The sequence below is a fragment of the Carcharodon carcharias genome, chromosome 1 (assembly GCF_017639515.1).
Source record: "Carcharodon carcharias isolate sCarCar2 chromosome 1, sCarCar2.pri, whole genome shotgun sequence".
In the NCBI taxonomy this organism is placed as follows: domain Eukaryota; kingdom Metazoa; phylum Chordata; class Chondrichthyes; order Lamniformes; family Lamnidae; genus Carcharodon; species Carcharodon carcharias.
Genome location: NC_054467.1, coordinates 151,031,742 through 151,050,161, shown reverse-complemented (window position 1 = coordinate 151,050,161; position 18,420 = coordinate 151,031,742). Strand labels below are relative to the sequence as shown.

Here is an 18,420-nt window from a genome sequence, read left to right as displayed (position 1 = left end):
TAAACTGCCAAGCAGTCACCCAGCCTATGGCTCTTCGTTCTGATGAGTAGTGTTCTTGTCACTCAGATGTGAAACCTTTCTGCGCAAGATAAAGGCAGGTGTCTCAGTCCAGGGCCTCTTCCCTGTGCTCTGTTAATCCTGCAGACCAAAGTGATGGTCCAGCCTCACAATCCCTGGAAACATTACTGATACCTGCACCTTGATGGTGCTTGTCATTGCTGCCAGAATGTAGTGGACATGCACCACAGTGTTCTCATTCTCTCGGTGTGCTCTCAGCATCTTTATGGAGTGGCTGTTTCCCATCACTTCAGCATCTGTGACCGCTGATGCTGTGCTCCAGCTCCTGAAAGGCTCAGGTACTAAAGGCGGACAAAGCATCAGATACTTCTAAAGTTTCATGGCTGCGTCTCTATGATATGACCCTGATAATGGAGCACAAGCAAGCTGCCCTCAACCAGTCAGGAGTCAGACATTCTTAGAGGCTGAGTGAAGATTTATGGAGTGTCCTCACTGCATATTGTCATCCTCATCCACCTGCATTCGAACAACCATTAGGGCCTCCACCATGTCTCCATGACAGGAGCATTCTCACAGAAGGTATTCATGCTGCTGTAAGCTAGACTGGAGTTAAACGTTCACAAATGCGATGTGAGGAGTTATGTGGTCACCTCACCGCATGTCGTCATCATCCCCCACAAATCTAGCAGCTATGATGGCCTCCCGAGCACACCTGACACATCTAGCCAGTGCGAGGGCCTCATCCAGGTCATCATTGCCTCCAAGGACGTCCTCCATCTCATCCCCCTCATTGGAGGAGACGTGCAGCTCCTCCATCTCTTCCTCAGCCAGCTTGTCTCCTCATTGGAGTGCCAGGTTGTAAAGGGCGCAGCAGATGACGACGATGTGTGACACCCTCTGCTGGATGAATTGCAGGGCTCCACCAGACTGATTCAGACGCCGGAACCTCATCTTCGGCATCCTGATGACCTGCTCCGCCAAGGTGTGAGCTGCAGCATGAGCCTTATGGATGCGTCACTCTGCTGCTGTCTGAGGCTACCACACGGACCTCATCAGCTACAGCCTTTGCAGGTAGCCCTTGTCCCCAAGGAGCCATCCCTGCAGCTTCTTTAGACCCTGGAAGACCCCAGGGACCTGTGACCAATTGAAGATGTAGGCCTTGTGCACACTCCCTGGAAACTGTGCATACACCTGCAGGATGTGTTTCTGGTGGTCGTACCTGCACCTGTGGGAAACACGAGATCTGGACGAATCCAGTCGCTCTTGCGTGCTGGCTGTCCCAGTCCTGGGCAAAATGCATAAAGTTGTGTGCCCTTGTGAAGATGGCATCCGTGACCTCATAGATGCATTTGTGGGTGGAGGCTTGAGAGATCCCACAGAGGTCACTTGTAGAACCCTGAAAGGAGCCACTGGCATAGAAATTGAGTGCCATAGTCACTTTCACAGCCAGTGGCAGTGGATGCCCTCATGATCCCGTGGCGCCAAATCCTGAAACAACTGGCAGATGTGAGCAACCTGTTCTCTAGACATTCGCAGTCTTCGATGACACTGGTTCTCGGTCATCTGCAGGGAAAAAAGGCTATAGACCCTGGGTGTTGCTAGGCGCTAGCCTGCAACGGCTCGCTGTGGCTCTTGGGCAGCGTGTGTGGAAGCCTCAGCAGCTGCTACTTCCTGAGTTGCTATTCCTGCCTCTGCGCAGCCAGGAGCCTGAGTTACGCTCTCCTCTGTCTTCTTTGCTTTCTGTAGGCCATTAGGCATACAGCTAGTTCACCAGGCTCCATGATCCTGATGTACTCCTCCTGCAGGATGAAAGAGAAAGAACGTGGGTAGCATGAGTGTACTAAGAACCTGTCCTGGTTAAGTGTGATGGCCCCTTAATTCTTCCTGGATGGCCAGAGATTAGTGCGTTGCATGGCTGTTCTGTTAGCTTGAACCATGGGGGAGACTGGTCCAAACCAGGATGCTGACATTGCAAGGGGGTGGGGTGGTGGTGGCTGGAGAACATGGTGGTACTTTGATGCCTCTGCGTTGCTTGAGTGGGCAGTTAAGTTAGGAGCCCAAACGCAATCATATCAATGTGGCTGCATCTGAACTGTCTCAGTTGCAGAGGAATGGTCACTTTCTAGAGGTTTCCCAAATGTGTGGCACTTCCCTCACCGACCTACCCTGCACCCCCAATGCTTGTGCACTATATTCAACAACAGGGGCACCCCCCCCCCCCCCGCAACCCACCACCAGTCGCCTCAGAGACAGGGTTGCCCTTTAACCACGACTCCCCTGTCACCAGTCGCCTCAACGGCAAGGCTGTACTTGTCCCCCGCTCCCCCTCCCCCTCAAAAGTCACCTCTGAGGCAGGGCAGCGCTTAACCCTGACCCCTTGGTGCCCCTGAAGCCTGCAAAGCAACAGGCGACCTTGGCGAACTCTGTAGAATGTTGCTGTGCGCTCACCTCCAGTTCACCAAAGTGCAGGCCACCAAGTGCAAGTTGCCTCTGTGCTGTTGTGAAACTTGTTGGTGTGCTTTCTCACCAATGTGGATAGACGATCCAGTCGGCTGCAAGATCCTGGCGCAACGGCCTCATAATGATATGCTGATATATTACAATGAGGTGCCCGATGACCGATGGCAGGAAACGCGGCCCGCCATCAGCAGGCTGAGCAGACAATCGCAACCTGCCTTTGCGCAATCGTGAAACCGATCATGCCACATTGTCTGCTCACGCCACTTATCACACCTGATACCAGCGGGCATGGAAAGTTCCACCCTTGGTCTTAGGGAGGGGTCCTATGCAATCAATCATGACCCTAGTAAAACGTTCTTTGAATGCTGGAATAGGAATTAAAGGTGCCGGCCTAATCACTGCTTATGGTTTCTCTATCACCTGACGTGTGATATGTTCTACAGAACATATCCCTCTGCAATCCAGGCCAATAAAAATGTTCCTGTATTTTTGCCTGTCTCTTTTTCTAATTTCTAAATTTCATGAGCTATCCTCAGAATCTCATTTCTGTATTGAAATGGTATTACAATCTGATGCACCTCCCTCCAGCTTTCATTTATTGAAGCATGATAAGGCCTCTGCTTTCTCATTAAAACATTACCTTTACGGTAATAACATTCTGGAATACATTTTGCCTCTGTTTCTGAGTAAGCTATCTGATACAACTATTTCATTTGCGTATTCTTTTTCTGTAAATCTACCAACTGCCTTGAGTTAAACACCTCAGCTGCATTTTCTTCATCTTTCTTCCTGAACAACCTTATCAAACACAGTGTCAGTTAATTGGATTTTCACACTTTCTCCCTGCCTTTGAACTTCCTATTCTTTTTGTTTCAACCTCTGAAGCCTGTGATCTTAACATAGAAATATAGAAACTAGGAGCAGGAGTAAGTAATTTGGCCCTTCGAGCCTGCTCCACCATTCAATATGATCATGGCTAATCCTCTATCTCAACGCCATATCCCCACTTTCTCTCCATATCCCTTGATGCCCCTAATATCCAAAAAATGATCAATTTCTTTCTTGAATATACTCAGTGACCTGGCTTCCACAGCCTTCTGTGGCAGGGAATTCCACAAGTTGACAATCCCAGTTGCTCTCTCTGTAACACTTCTGTTGAAAACACTTCTACAGGCTGCTCAACTACCATCGGCATCACCCACATTTGTGATTCCACTATTTCATTACCCAGAATAAATTGAACCCTGCAATGGGCAATTTTCCCACTACTCCAACAATCACTTCACCTCTTTTTTTTTCCCACTTACTACTTAAATTTATCTTCCATAATGGAATAGGTTCAGCCTCTCCATGAACCTGTTGCTGCATTACTCCCTCTGAACAACAAATGTCACTATCCCACAACATTAAGGATTGATTATCCCCTGTGTCTCTTAAAATTTTAACATCTTTACCTACACCACCCTGTACACATGAAAAGACTTTTCCTTCACACACAAAATCTTTAAACATTTCTGCAACCTGCTCCTCAGAATTCTCTTGGGTAAATTGTGAACACATTCCCACTTTCTTACCTATCACTGATTCTTTTGTTTTACCTGTACACAAACCACTGGTTTTTCCTGTGCCTGAACCTCAGAACCCATTGTACTTTTACTTCCAGAACCTTTCTGCACCCCAACAATTCCAACAGATTTTCCCTGCAATTTCCAACATACTAATGTCATGTATCCAACTTTATTACAATGAAAACACCTCAATTTTCGAGTGTCACTTCTACCCTCAACCCCTTTTTATTTTGAGAAAAAACTTACAGGGAATTTCCACCTATTCATTCTCTTCCCTGACTGCCCACCTTTCTTTCACTTTCCCACTTTCTATCCTTCTCTGACTTAAAAGGTTAGCTTTATGAACAAACTTGTAATCATCAGCTATCTCTGCTGCTTGTCTTACTGTTTCAACCCTCTGTTCCTCCACATGAGTTCTCACTACCGAAGGAATTAAATCTTTAAATTTTTCCAAAAGAATTACCTCTCTAAGAGCTGCATTTGTAATCTCTACCTTTAATGCCCGTATTCACTGGTCAAAATTACTTGGTCTTACTCTTTCAAACTCAATATAAGTTTGCCCAGGCTGGTTTCTCATATTCCTAAATTTCTGCCTGTATGCTTCAGGAACCAGCTCATGTGCACTCAGAATAGTCTTTTTTCACCTCATCATAGTTCACCGACATTTCTTCTGACAGTGAAGGATAAACTTCATGTGTTCTACCTACCAACCTGGATTGTAACAACAATGTCCAGTTTTCCTGTAGCCATTTAATCTGTTTTAGCTATCTTGTCAAATGAAATAAAGAATGCTTCAAGGTCTCTATCCTCAAACTTTGGAAGAGCTTTTACAAATTTAAACATCTCCTCACTGGGTTCTGATTTGGAAAATAAGTCCTTCCTCACCTCCTAGTGTTTCTCTTTTAATTGCTAGCAGTTTAAGCTGGGATTCTGTCTCTCTCATTTCCTCTTTCCCCCTTTTCTAACCTCGCCATTTCTAATTCCCTTTCCTGTTTTCTTTCTCACTCCTGCCTTTCTGCCTGTTCCTTTTGAAATGCTCTTCCTTTTTCTTTTTCTGCTGCCTCTATTTCTTTCAGTTCCTTTGCTTGTACAAGTTCAAGCTTCTTCATTTGTAACTGAAGTCTCACTACTTCCAGCTGTGACTCACAAGTGTCAAGTATCACTTCCAACTTTAAATGTTGTGCTGTACCTTCAATTATGTTTGCTTTCTTTGCCCCTGCAGGTAATCCCAATTGTAACTTATCCGTCAATTCTATTAACTTAATTTTACTTAACTTTTGTAAACCAGCCAAAGTTATAACTTCAGCTCCCAGACAAACCTTAGCCTTAGCAACTGCCAAAGCCATATTGCAGTCTCACCACTAAAAAGAAACCTCACACCAACTTTTGAATTCAAAGTGTTCTTGTACTCGTAACCTTAAGATTCACCAACGTCAAACCAATCAAGGAATCTCAAATATATCTTGCAAAGATCCCCTAATTTTTGTTGGATGGTAAATGCCAAGCTGCCCAAATCCCAGAGGGAAACTTGAAGAAGCTGCCACAACTATTTGCAATTTGTACTTTTTTTTCGAGATGTGGGCTTTGAATTCCGTAAAAAGGCCATCAAGTCCTATAAGATGCTTACAAAGCTAAATTAGACATTTATTAATAGAAGAAATGATTTTAAGCATAGATATAGATCTATAAATTGTTACTATGATAACTTCTAAATCCCCTAATTAATCTAAACCCCAGTTGCAACTCCATTAAGGCACTTCCTTGTGGACAGCAGCTTGAGGCCTAGATGCTGGAGGCTTTTCACACTTGTGTTAGATCTCGATCTCTCTCTCTCTCTCTCTCTCTCTCTCTCTCTCTCTGTGTAAATGTATATATGTGTGTGTGTATATATATATATATATTTATTTCCCTTTAAATGCAAACATTGTTTCAGTCAGTCTTTGGACTTTACCTCCCTAATAATAAAATCTATCATAGTACTAACTTTACCCGTAATCTTTGGGAAAAATAAACACACTGCTTCTTAGCTTCTGGCTAGGTGTAACATTTCACCCCCTCTTTTGAATTCAAGCTAGACCCTACTTTTACTCTACAATAAATTCCAATAACATTATGAAAATTATTATATTTTCCTGACAATGCTTAGAAGAGGGATTGAGAAGCGAGAGGGTATTTTTTCCTCTACTTGTGCACATGTCTGTCTGTGTCTCTTGTGGTCTGTATCTTCCCTAATACTAGTTTTCAGCCTTGTTGCTAAGATAAGTTTGACATCTTACCCAGAGAGTACAATTAAGATCATGAATTCAACAGTCATTTCTAAAGCAGGAGAGTATCTCAAAGTGTAGTTGAATTGTAATATTTTATCGCCTAATATAATTTTTATCTAGATTTAAAGATTGAAGGAGAATTTATTTTAAGAATATAAATTTTCTGAATTGTTCACATACCACTCCTACTAGACTGGGAGAGCGCTGTGTTGTCACGGGATGTTCTTTGGAGAAAATGTTAAACTAACCTGGTCGGATTCACTACAAGTGATATCAGGATTCAACAATTCGATTAGTGATTCGATTCGCTCCACATGACATCAAGTAATAGCTGAAGGCACTGTTACTGCAAAGGCTATGGGCCCTGACAACATTCCGGCAGTAGTGTGGAAGATTTATGCTTCAGAACTAGCTGGGCCCCCAGCTAAGTGGTTCCAACAACACTAGCATCTACCCAGCAATGTGGAAATTTACACAGGTTATGTCCAACCCAGCCAATTACTGCTCCATCAGTCTACTCTTGATTATCAGTGAAGTGATGGAATGAGCGGTCGATGGTGCTATCAAGCAGCCTTTGCTCAGATGTAATCTCACTAATGCGCTGTTTGGTTTCTGCCAGGGCCACTCCACTCCTGACCTCATTACAGCCTTGGTTCAAAAATGGACAAAAGAGCTGAACTCCAGAGGTGAGGCGAGAGTGACTGCCCTTGACACCAAGGCAGCATTTGACCGACTGTGGCATCAAGGAGCCCTAGCAAAAAGGGAGTCAATGGGAATCAGGGGGAAAACTCTCCACTGGTTGGTGTCATACCTAACAGAAAGGAAGATGGTTGTGGTCGTTGGAGGTCAATCATCTCAGTCCTGGAACACTGCTGCAGGAGTCCCTCAGGGTAATGTCCTAGGCCCAAACATCTTCCGCTGCTTTATCAATGACCTTTCCTTCATCATAAGGTCAGAAGTGGGGATGTTCACTGATGATTGCACAATGTCCAGCACCATTTGTGACTCCTCAGATACTGAAGCGGTCCATGTCCATACGCAGCAAGACCCAGGCAATATTCAGGCTTGGGCTGATAAGTGGCAAGTAACACAAGTGCCGGGCAATGATCATCTCCAACAAGTGAGAATCTAACCATCTCTCTACGATATTCAATGGCAATACCTTTATCAATGAAGGAAGTCAGCGCAAATGTTATGGAGGCTTGTTTTCTCCACAGGGCTGTCTAATTTAGTTCCATAACACTGCAAGTTAAGCCTCTCCAAGTTCGTATCTGATTGCCATTTGCCAGTTATTGTAGAATTTGATTTCACCACAGCTTAAGGTAATGTGTTCCAGAGCTTAAGAATCATCCACGGGAGGAAATTTCTCTTCATTTACCCTAAAATTTAAAATAATTGGCAAAAGAATTAATGATCTCTGGTTGCCATACCACTTTCCAAAGGAGATAGAGCAAGCAGGGCAAAACTATCCCTGCATAATTTTGAATACCTCTATTGGGTTTCCCTATAACCTTCAGTGGTCCAAGGAGAACAATTCCCCAGATGGTCCCATCTCTCCATGTAACTGAACTCCCTCATCTTTGGTGTTATCCTGATATACCACCACTGTACCCTCTCTGGGGCCTTGTCATCCTCATGAAGTGTCGAAGTGTGGTGCCCAGAATTGTACATATTGCTCCCACTGTGACCTAACCAGAGATTTGTAAAAGTTTTGCATGACTTCCTTGTTCTTGTATTTAGTACCCATAATGAATTAATTTTACTGCATAAATGGGTAATTCTACAGGTTAGCAGCAAAGATGAAGATTTTCTGGATCTTTCAGTTGACGTGGAACAGAACACATCAATTACACACTGCCTCAGGTAAGTAGTGATCAGATTAGTATTGAAATTGCACACCTAAAAGGTTTTTTTGAGACATAATTTTAACTTGAGCCTACAGTGGCAGAGGTTTTATTTTCTTAAAGCTGGCATTCCTCTCTCCATTTCTTCTTGGGTATTTCCAAGTATTATTTGGCAGAAGCAGGAAAATTTACCAGGAAACCTGAATTTCTCATGCAGCAAAATGAATATTCTGAAGGGGATTAGCATTCCAAACTGTAAATACTTTCTACCTCTAGTGGTTTCCAACAGTAGCTTTTGCAGCTTAAATTCTGATGTGTTTGTGTCTTTTGGACTGTGTAGTGATGGAATTAAAGTAGAATGGTGAACTAGGAGAAGAGTGCCAAACTTATCCACCCTTTTCCAGGCAGCTTCCATGTAATCAAAATGAATTTAACAAGTAACTTTAACACTTCCCCACCTGCCACCCCTCCCCAAACACCACCTCCCCCCCACCTTGCCCACCTCTCCCCAATAGCCTATCCCTAGCCATTCTAATCAAACATATCACAGACCTTCCTTGTTGTTCTTACCTCCATTTACCCACATTCCCTGCTTCTGTACTTGTTTAAAACCTGTTACATCTGTTAACTTGTCCAGTTCTGACAGGAGGCCATCAACTTGAAACAATAATTGTTTCTCTTCCCACACATGCTGCCTGGCTTGCTGAGTATTTCCATCATTTTTTGTTTTTATTTCTGATATCCAGCATTTGTAGTATTCTGCTTTTGTAAAGGTACTACATTTGCACTCAGCCTTCCTGAAAGAAGTAGAATTAGACTGGAATTCTGCTATTTCTCTTTACTTTCCATTCCCTAAATCCTGCTGAAAATACATTCTGGGAAGATGGAATGAAGCTCTGACCTTATTTTAGAAAGGAAAAATGTTTATTTTTACGTCCTTACGACTCCCCATAGGGAAATGATTTACTTCCAGCTGGTGTCTTTACTCAACCTCATTAGATGTTTATCATAAGTCAGAAACTTGCCACGCTTTGGGTCCATGAGTGTGAATCCTGTTCCCAGCATCTTAATACTACACATTGCTACATAAAAGAATGGTTATAGCACAGAAAGAAGCCATTTGGCTTATTATGTCAATGACAGTTCACTGCAAGATCAAGCTGGCTAGTCCCACTCCTCTACCTTTTTCTCATAATCCTGCACGTTTTTTCTCTTTAGGTGCTTATCCAGTTTTCTTTTGAAAACCACGATTAAATCTGCCTCCACGACACACTCAGGAAGTGCATTCCAGATCCTAACCACCGGCTACATAAAAATATCTTTTCTGATTTCTCGATTGGTTCCTTTGCCATTCACCTTATATCAGTGTCCTCTGGTTCTTGACCCTTTCACCACTGAGAACAGTTTATCTGTTTTTACTCTGTCTAGATCCCTCATGAATTTGAACACCTCTATTAAATCTCCCTTCATCATTCTCTTTAAGGAGAACAATCCCAGCTGCTCCAATCTAGCCATGCAACCGAAGTCCCTCATTACTGGAACCATTCTATTAAATCTTTTCTGCACCCTCTCTGAAGCCGTCACATCCTTCCTGAAGTACGATGCTGAACCATGTGTTTTAAAGATTTATCCTAACTTTCTTGCTTTTGTACTTGGCCTCCATTTGTGCCTCTGTGTGGTAAAGTACATGGCTGTATATTTAACCACACTGCCCCAACTTTTAATGTTTGCTGATCTATTTCAAATCCCAGTTGTCTTTTTCAAGTGGTTAATGTTGCTTGAATCTTCTGCACAGCTCACCATTTGTGAAAAGCCATTTAAAACTATCATGTTTTCTTCCGTGTTTTACAAGTATTGCTACACTGTACGTGATACTTTTACAACTTTAATTTGCAGAGATTTCAGCAACACAGAAACGCTGTGCAGTGAACACAAGTATTATTGTGAAACATGTTGCAGTAAACAGGAAGCTCAGAAAAGGTGAGCATTTAACAGGTGTGTAGTCTGTAATTCAGTATTGTATCTACATATTCATAATGACATATTCCTTTCACTAATTCAAGTACCTTTTGTTCTGTGGCTGATTTTTTTTAAAAATAAGTTTTTTTTTGGGAAGACAAAACTGCCAAACAAATTAAATAATTAAATTACTAGTCTGTGCTTAACCAATGCCGCAGGTATTGATTAGAAAAATTGAAAGCATAAATATGTTAAACTAATGGTGAAGTGGGAACCAATTGACTATTATGTTTGTCAGCAATCCATAACCACGCAAATAGAAACAAAGAAAACCTGCATTTATATAGTGTTATCACATCCTCTGCATATCCCAAAACACATCGTGTACAATTTATCACTTTGCAGTGCAGCCATTGGTATGTGGACAATACTTTAAAATGCCCCTTCTTCATAAGGCATTCAGCTAATACAGTACTTTTTAATCCATGGCATTACTTTGTGTGATTCAACAGTTCACACATGTTGCTCTTCTAGATGAAATTTTTACTGGTATCTGCTGTATTTTTCTGCAAAATGTCCTTGGCTGGGGCGCATAGTAATGCAGAGACCCCATTGATCATCCACTGGATTTGGAACCAAACTTCCTTTATGCAAGAAGGTTTCTTGCTTTTATCTTCTTCAACTAATCACCCACATCTGGACTTTTTTTGATTATAGTGAGACTAGTGATTCATGGTTTCATTTAGTGGCTGAAAGTGTCATCTTGGTTGGATCACTTTAAAAGACCACTGCATGAACAGCAGTGTGTGTGCATTTATTACATAAACCTTTCTATATTGATTTTGTCTTTGGTTGACAGAATGTGCGTGAAGAAGCTACCCATGATCCTTGCGCTACACTTGAAGAGGTTCAAATACATGGAACAATTACATCGATACACAAAACTCTCTTATCGAGTAGTGTTTCCACTGGAGCTGAGACTGTTTAATACATCAGGAGATGCTATTAATTTGGACCGCATGTATGATCTGGTGGCTGTTGTTGTTCACTGTGGCAGGTTTGTTTTAGGAAAGATTTTTAAATAATTGCATCTGAACCAGTTCTTCGGGAAACCTAATTATAGTCCTGTCAATTAAGACGAGGAATGGATTTCATAAATGAGAAACTGTGTGTTTGGAATAGTAGAGCGTGTTGCAGTCGACCATCAGGAACTGCATCATGGTTGGATCCACAATTGTATTGATGGAGTTGGCCCTGCTTCCATCTGGAATGTGTGGGCTCTAAGCTCTACAAAGCCCTGTGCCAAGTTAGTGCCAGACTCCTCCATGCTCCTTGACATTGATCACAGGCTTTCTGGCAGGCTTCCCAATACAACAAGGATTTAGGTGTGCATATCGATCACTGTTCTTCTTCATGGTGTCCCATTGAAGGAAACCAATGTATGACCTCCGGTGATGTGCCTACATGTCCTAACCTTGCCTTCTGCTCTGGCTGCAGCACACTTGTGTCAAGTGTCTTGCCACGTGCAGATCCTGTTTTTAATTTTTCTTCTGAGATACGTACACTGTCAGCTCCTGAGCTGGTGTCTGCAAGTGTGAAATCAAGTAATGGTGCTGTCTGCTCATCATCAACCTTCTTGGTGTTCTTCCACTGCCTGGTCAGAATTTACATGGGTATCTGACAGGAAGAAGGCACAAAAATAAGGAGAGTGGGTAAAGTAAGAGATGCATTGTATTACCATCACAAAGTTTGTAAGTCAGAAGATAGTGTGGAATGTTGGGGAAGTGGGATGTGAGAAGGAGGATTAGGTATAATACCATCATCCTCAAAAGATTCAGCACCACCACTGGCCACAGCCTCAGTAATGGCCTGTCCATTAATGGCTAACTCTTGTCTTATCCGTGGAGGTTTGGACAAGTAGGCACATCATTCCCTTCCCATCTCATCTAGCCATTTCTGTAAAGGAGAGGGAAATGTGTCAGCGAGTGTCTTGCAATATGGGTGATGTGACTGTCATGGTTCAATATCTAGTACTTCAGGCTGTGAGATGTGGGTGTGAGGCTTGCAGCAGTGCTAAGCCTGAAAGTGATGTGAAGCATATGAATGTTAATTTTGAGCCTTGATTGATAGAGATTGTTGGTAGGTAAGTGATGGAGGTGTGCTTTTGTGGTAGGATATGGCATTTGAAGATGCATTCATAGACCTTGACCACTTGCACGAGGTCTTTAAATTTCTTGTGCCACTGTACCCAGGTCCTTGAGGACTGCTCTCGTGGCATGGAACTTGGTGGCTATCTACTTGCACAGCCTGCTCAACAGGTGACTGGAGAGCCTCCTGGCACCCCTCAGTACACAGGTCATTTAGTCTCCTTTCCATTTACTCCATCAAGACCTCTAGTGCAACATCAAAATACCTTGGAGCCTGCTTTCTTCATGGTCAGCCATTTCTTTGTTGCAAGTGGGACACTTCCATGTCCATTACCAACAGTAGCTTAGTAAAACCACAACTGACCAAGCTGGCCAATTTCTGAAGGTAATTGCTACCAGACCAAGCTTGCAGCAGGAGGCGAGGGAAAAATCTACTTGACCTCACCTTCATCGATCTGTTACAGATGCGACTATCCATGTACAGATGCGATTATCCGTGACAAAATTAAAAGGAGTGACTACCGCTCAGTCCTGGTGGAGATGGCAGCCTGTCTTCATACAGAGGATACTCTCAATCATGTAACATGGCACTACCTCCATGTCAAATTGGATAGATTCAGAACAGATTTGGTAGTTCCAAAGTTGGCATCCACAAGGTCCTGTGGGCTATCAGAATACTATCATCTGTTAGAAGAGGGAAAAACCTATTAGGCCTTGCCCTCACCAATCTACCCATCGCAGATGCATCTGTCCATGACAGTATAGATAGGAGTAATTGTGAAGACAATGTCCCGTGTTCACACTGAGCATACCTTCCATTGTATTGTGTGGCACTACCACAGTGCTGAATGGGATAGATTCAGAACAGACCAGCAGCTCAAAACTGGGCATCCGTAAGGTGCTGTGGGCCATCAGCAGCAGCAGAAGTATTCAAGCACAATCTGTAACTTCATGGCCCAGCATACCCCTCATTCTACCGTGACCATCAAGCCAAGGCATCAACCCTGGTTCAATGAAGAATGCAGGAACAGCACCAGCCATACCTCAAAATAAGGTGTCAACCTGGTGAAGCTACAACACTGGATTGCCAAACAGCAAAAGTAGCATACGTTAGACAGAGGTAAGCAATCCTGCAATTACCAGATCAGATCAAAGCTCTGCAGCCCTGCCACATCCAGTCATTAAATTAAATAACTGACAGGAGGAGGCTCTACAATTATCCCCATCTTCAATGATGGGGAGCCCAGCACATCAGTGCAAAAGACAAGGCTGAAGCATTTGCAACGATCTTCTGCCAGAAGTGCCAAGTGGATGATCCAACTCTGCCTTCTCTTGCATCACTGATGCCAACCTTCAGCCAATTAAATTCACTCCACGTGACATCAAGAAACAGCTGAAGGCACTGCATATGGCAAAGGCTGGGGGTCCTGACAACATCCCAGCAATAGTACTAACGATTTGAGCCCAGAACTAGCCGCACCCCTAGCCAAGCTGTTCCAGTACAGCTACAACACTGGCATCTACTGGCTATACAGAAAGTTGTCCAGGTATGTCTTGTGCACAAAAAGCAGGACAAATCCAACCTGGCCAATTACTACCCCATCAGTCTCCTCTCAGGTATCAAGAAAGTGGAAGATGTTGTCGACAGTGCTGTCAAGTGGCACTTGCACAGCAATAACCTGCTCATTGACAGTCAGTTTGGGTTCCACCAGGGCCACTCAGCTTCTGACCTCATTACAGCCTTTGTCCAAACATGGACAAAAGAGCTGAACTCTAGAGGTGAGGTGAGAATGATTGCCCTTAACATCAAGGCAGCATTTGATTGAGTGTGACATCAAGGAGCCCTAGCAAAACTGGAGTCAATGGGAATCTGGGGTGGGGCAGGGTATGGAGAAACTCTCCACTGGCTGGAGACCTACCTAGCACAAAAGAACATAGCTGTGATTGCTGGAGGCCAGAATTCTCAGTCCCAGGACATCGCTGCAGGAGTTCCTCAGGATACCGTCCTCTCCCAACCATCAATGACCTTCCCTCTATCATGCGATCAGGAGTGGGGATGTTAGCTGATGATTACAGTGTTCAGGACCATTTGCAACGCATTAAATATTGAAGCAGTCTGTGTAAATATGCAGCATAACCTGGATAACGTCCAGACTTGGGCTGATAAACGGCAAGTGACATTCACGCCACACCAAAGTGCCAGGCAATGATCACTCCAATAAGAGCAAATCAAATGATCTCCCATTCAGTAGCATTACCATCACTGAATCTCCCATCATCAATATCCTGGGGGTTACCATTGACCAGAGACTGAACTGAACCAGCCTTATAAATACTATACCTACAAGAACAGGTCAGAGGTGACTCACCTCCTGACTCCCCAAAGCCCGTCCACCATCTACAAGTCACAAGTCAGGAGTGTGATGAAATATTCTCCTCTTGCCTGGATGAGTGTAGCTCCAACAACAATCAAGAAGCTTGACACCATCCAGGACAAAGCAGCTTGTTTGTTTGCCACCCTATCCACCATCTTAAACATTCACTGCTTCCACCAATGACGCACAGTGGCAGCGGTGTGTACTATATACAAGATGCACTGCAGTAACTCTCAAATGCTCCATCAACTGCCCCTTCTAAACCTGCGACCTCTACCACCTAGAAGGGCAGTAGAGGTGTGGGAACACCACCACCTGGGAAGTTCCCCTCCAAGTCACTCTCACCATCCTGACTTGGAAATATATTACCGTTTCTTCACTGTCGCTGGGTCAAAATTCTGGAACTCCCTCCCTAACAGCACTGTTGGTGTGCCTACACCACATGGACAGCTGCAGTTCAAGAAGGCTGCTCACTACCAGCTTCTCAAGGGCAACTAGGGATGGGCAATAAATGCTTGCCCAGCCAGCGAAGACCACATCCCATGAAAGAATAAAATGAACAAACAACAGGCATGTGGAGAGTTTTGAGTTAATTAATGTCACCACCTATTTGTAAAAGGCAGATTGTGTTTGATAAATCTAATTTAATTTTTTGATGGAATAACAGAAGGTGGTTGATGAAGGAATGCAGTGGATGTTGTCTATATGAATTTTAAGAAAGTGTTTGACAAAGTAGCCCAAAAGGCTAGATAACAAAAATGAGGCTCATGGAATAGGAGGGTCACTATCAGCATAGATAAAAATTTGGCTTAAGAACAGAAAGTAGAGTCGTGATAGATGGTTGTTTTCAGACTGGAGGATGGTAGACAGTGGTGTCCCCTAAAGGTCAGTACTAGCACCACTGTTTTTTAGACAGATTAAATGACTTTACTATTGGAATACAGTGTCAAATTTCAATATTTGCTGATACTGCCCAACTTAGAGGTGTGGAAAACAATGGCAAACTGAGAGGAGAGAGACACCAGGTGCTATGATACAGAGGAATCTGGGTGTCTTTGTGCATGAATTACAAGAAGTTAACATGTAGGTACAGCAAGTAATTAGCAAGGCTCACTACTGCCTTCTCAAGGGCAACTAAGGTTGGGCAATAAACGCTGGCCCAGCCAACGAAGCCCACATCCCGTGAAAGAATAATTTTATTGCCAAGGTGATGGAGTATAAATGAAGGGAACTTTTATACAACTGTACAGGACTTTTATGAGACATCACTTAGAGGATTGTGTATAGTTTTGGTCTCCTTGCTTAAGGAGGGCTAATACTTGCATTGGAAGCAGTTCAAAGATGGTTTACGAGGCTGATTCCTGGGATGATGAGCTTGTATTACGAGGAAAGGTTGAACAGGGTGGGCCTATATTCATTGGCCTTTAGAAGAATGAGAGGTGATATATTGAAACATGTAAGATTCTGAAGGGGGCTTGAAAGGGTAACTGATGAGATAATGTTTCCCCTTGTGGGGGAATCTAGAACTAGAGGGCACAGTTTCAAAATAAGGAATCTCCCTTTTGAGGCAAAGATGAGGAGGAATTTCTCCTCTGAGGGTCATTAGTCTTTGGAATTCTCTTCCACAGAGCCATGGAGGCTGGGTCATTGAATATACTCAAGGCTGAACTGGGCCGATCTTTGATTGACGAGGTCATCAAAGGTTCAGGGGGATAGGCAGGAAGGTGAAATGAAGGCCACAGTCAGATCAGCCATGATCTTATTGACTGGTGGAGCAGGCTCAATGGGTCGAATGGCCTACTCCTATTTCTTATGATCTTATTGACTGCAGCAGGAGGGCATGGATAGGCTAGCAGAATGGTTAGGCACATTGCGGATGAAATTTAATACAGAGGAGTGACATGATGCATCTTGGCAGAAGGTATAGGGAGAGGCAACTTAAAAAAATGTGCAATGACAGAGTGACCTGGGGGTTCATGTGCACAGATCTTTGAAGGTGGCAGGATATGTTTCAGGAGTAGTTGGCAAAGCTTATGGAATCTTGGGCTTCATAAGTATAGAGGTATTGGGACGAAGCTACTGGAAGCAAGAAACTAAGTGTTCGGGGGCACTTAATTGTGTGTGAGGCACAATGTCCATTTCCTGACAGTAAGATGAAAATTGGGAAGCAAGTTGGAGGCAGATTAAAGACGGATTGTGGTTCCCGAGGGCAAGCGGTGGGAACCTATTTTTAATGCATTAGCATATTATGCATACTTATTAAAACAAATGGTCGCCAGATTAAATTGTATCTTTGTGATTAAGTTGGCAGCAAATGAGAACCACTTGCTTTCAGATTCATGACTGGTTAAAGGTGGTATGTAGCAGGCGAGGTAGTGTTCCTGGGGTTATTGGAGTATGTAGGAGCTGCTTTTCTTGTATGGGCATCTTTTTTGTTCAAGGGGGGAGGAGACTGAGCTGTTGCATTAAGCTTGGGTGGTCAGGGGCACAGCTGTCCGAGGGAGGTCGGGGTTGGGGGCACGGCTGTCCGAGGGAGGTCGGGGTTGGGGGCACGGCTGTCCGAGGGAGGTCGGGGTTGGGGGCACGGCTGTCTGAGGGAGGTCGGGGTTGGGGGCACGGCTGTCCGAGGGAGGTCGGGGTTGGGGGCACGGCTGTCCAAGGGAGGTCGGGTGGCAGTTGTCCAGGTATTTGGGGCTTGGCTGTCCGAAGGAGGGAGGTCAGGTTGTAGTGGCCCAAGAAGGATCGTAGGGGACAGAAGGAAGGAGCTGGACAACAGAAGGAAGGTCAATCTCGACCGAAGGCAGCATAAGCATGATAGAAGGGAGACCAAGGGTGATTGAATGCTGATCAGTTGTGTGGCTGACAGTGTCGAGGGTAACTGAGGGCAGGTCAAGTGTGAAAGAGGGAGGGCTGAGATTGATGGTTCGCAGGTCCAGAGTGCCAGGGGCAGCTCTAAGTTGTTGGACAGTTAATCAAGGGCTATGATGGGTGGCTCAGGGGTTACAGAAGGCAGAGCTAGAGTGACGGTTGGAAGGTCCAGGGTGACAGAGGGAGGGTGACAGGTGATGGCTTGCAGCTCCAGGGAACCGTGTAGCAGGTGAGAAGAGGGTGACAGCAACTCCAATTCAAAATCTTCCTCTCACACAAACAGAATGCTGCTGTTGGCTTACAGGGAGTAGATGCCTGTCTGGGTGCCTTTAAATATGACTTCAATCACGGTGAGGTAATGGCGGAGTCGGTAACTTCCTTTCCGCTCCCTCTGAACAATTGGCCAGGCCTCTTGACTGTACAAAGCTAATTGGCTGGCTGCCACATGATTATGGTCATCAATCCTGCCTCCGAGCACAAGTCCCACTCACTTCTGGTCCCACTATTGGGATACTTGCTGCTGCAACAAGATTCCGTCCATTGTGTATAAAACCAGAGAAGTTATACTGAACATTTTATAAAGCTCTGGTAAGGCCACAACTAGAGTATTGAGTCCACTTCTGGCCACCATGCTTTAGGAAGGATGTGGGGGCTCTTGAAGGGTTCAGAGCAGATTTGTTGGGGGATTTTAGCTACAAGGGGCTGGCTTTTACAGTTTCTGGTGGGGTAAGGTAAACAGAATGGGAAGTGCACCGTCCACTTGTTGCTGTTTCTGCCCCCGTTGTTTCAGCACATCGAATCAAGCACGCTGGCCATTTAGTAGCCGGCCGGCAGGAATACTGGCCAATCAGCATTGTGAAGGGGAGCTCTGTGGCCAACTGGGTGTCTAGGGCCGGATGTCTGACAGGAGAAGA

General features: G+C 44.3%; 1 protein-coding gene across 3 annotated transcripts in view; it reads left to right on the top strand.

Moving 5' to 3' along the window:
* Positions 1-18,420, top strand: part of usp46 (ubiquitin specific peptidase 46) — a 92,988-nt gene that overhangs the window by 51,783 nt on the left and 22,785 nt on the right. For all 3 annotated transcript variants that reach the window (XR_005946257.1, XM_041214101.1, XM_041214178.1), the window contains 3 exons: positions 8,100-8,176; positions 10,054-10,137; positions 10,976-11,173. Coding sequence is in view for 2 of the 3 variants with exons in the window: in XM_041214101.1 (XP_041070035.1) it covers positions 8,100-8,176; positions 10,054-10,137; positions 10,976-11,173 (359 nt within the window). In the remaining variant the exon portion in view is untranslated. The remainder of the gene's footprint in view (positions 1-8,099; positions 8,177-10,053; positions 10,138-10,975; positions 11,174-18,420) is intronic.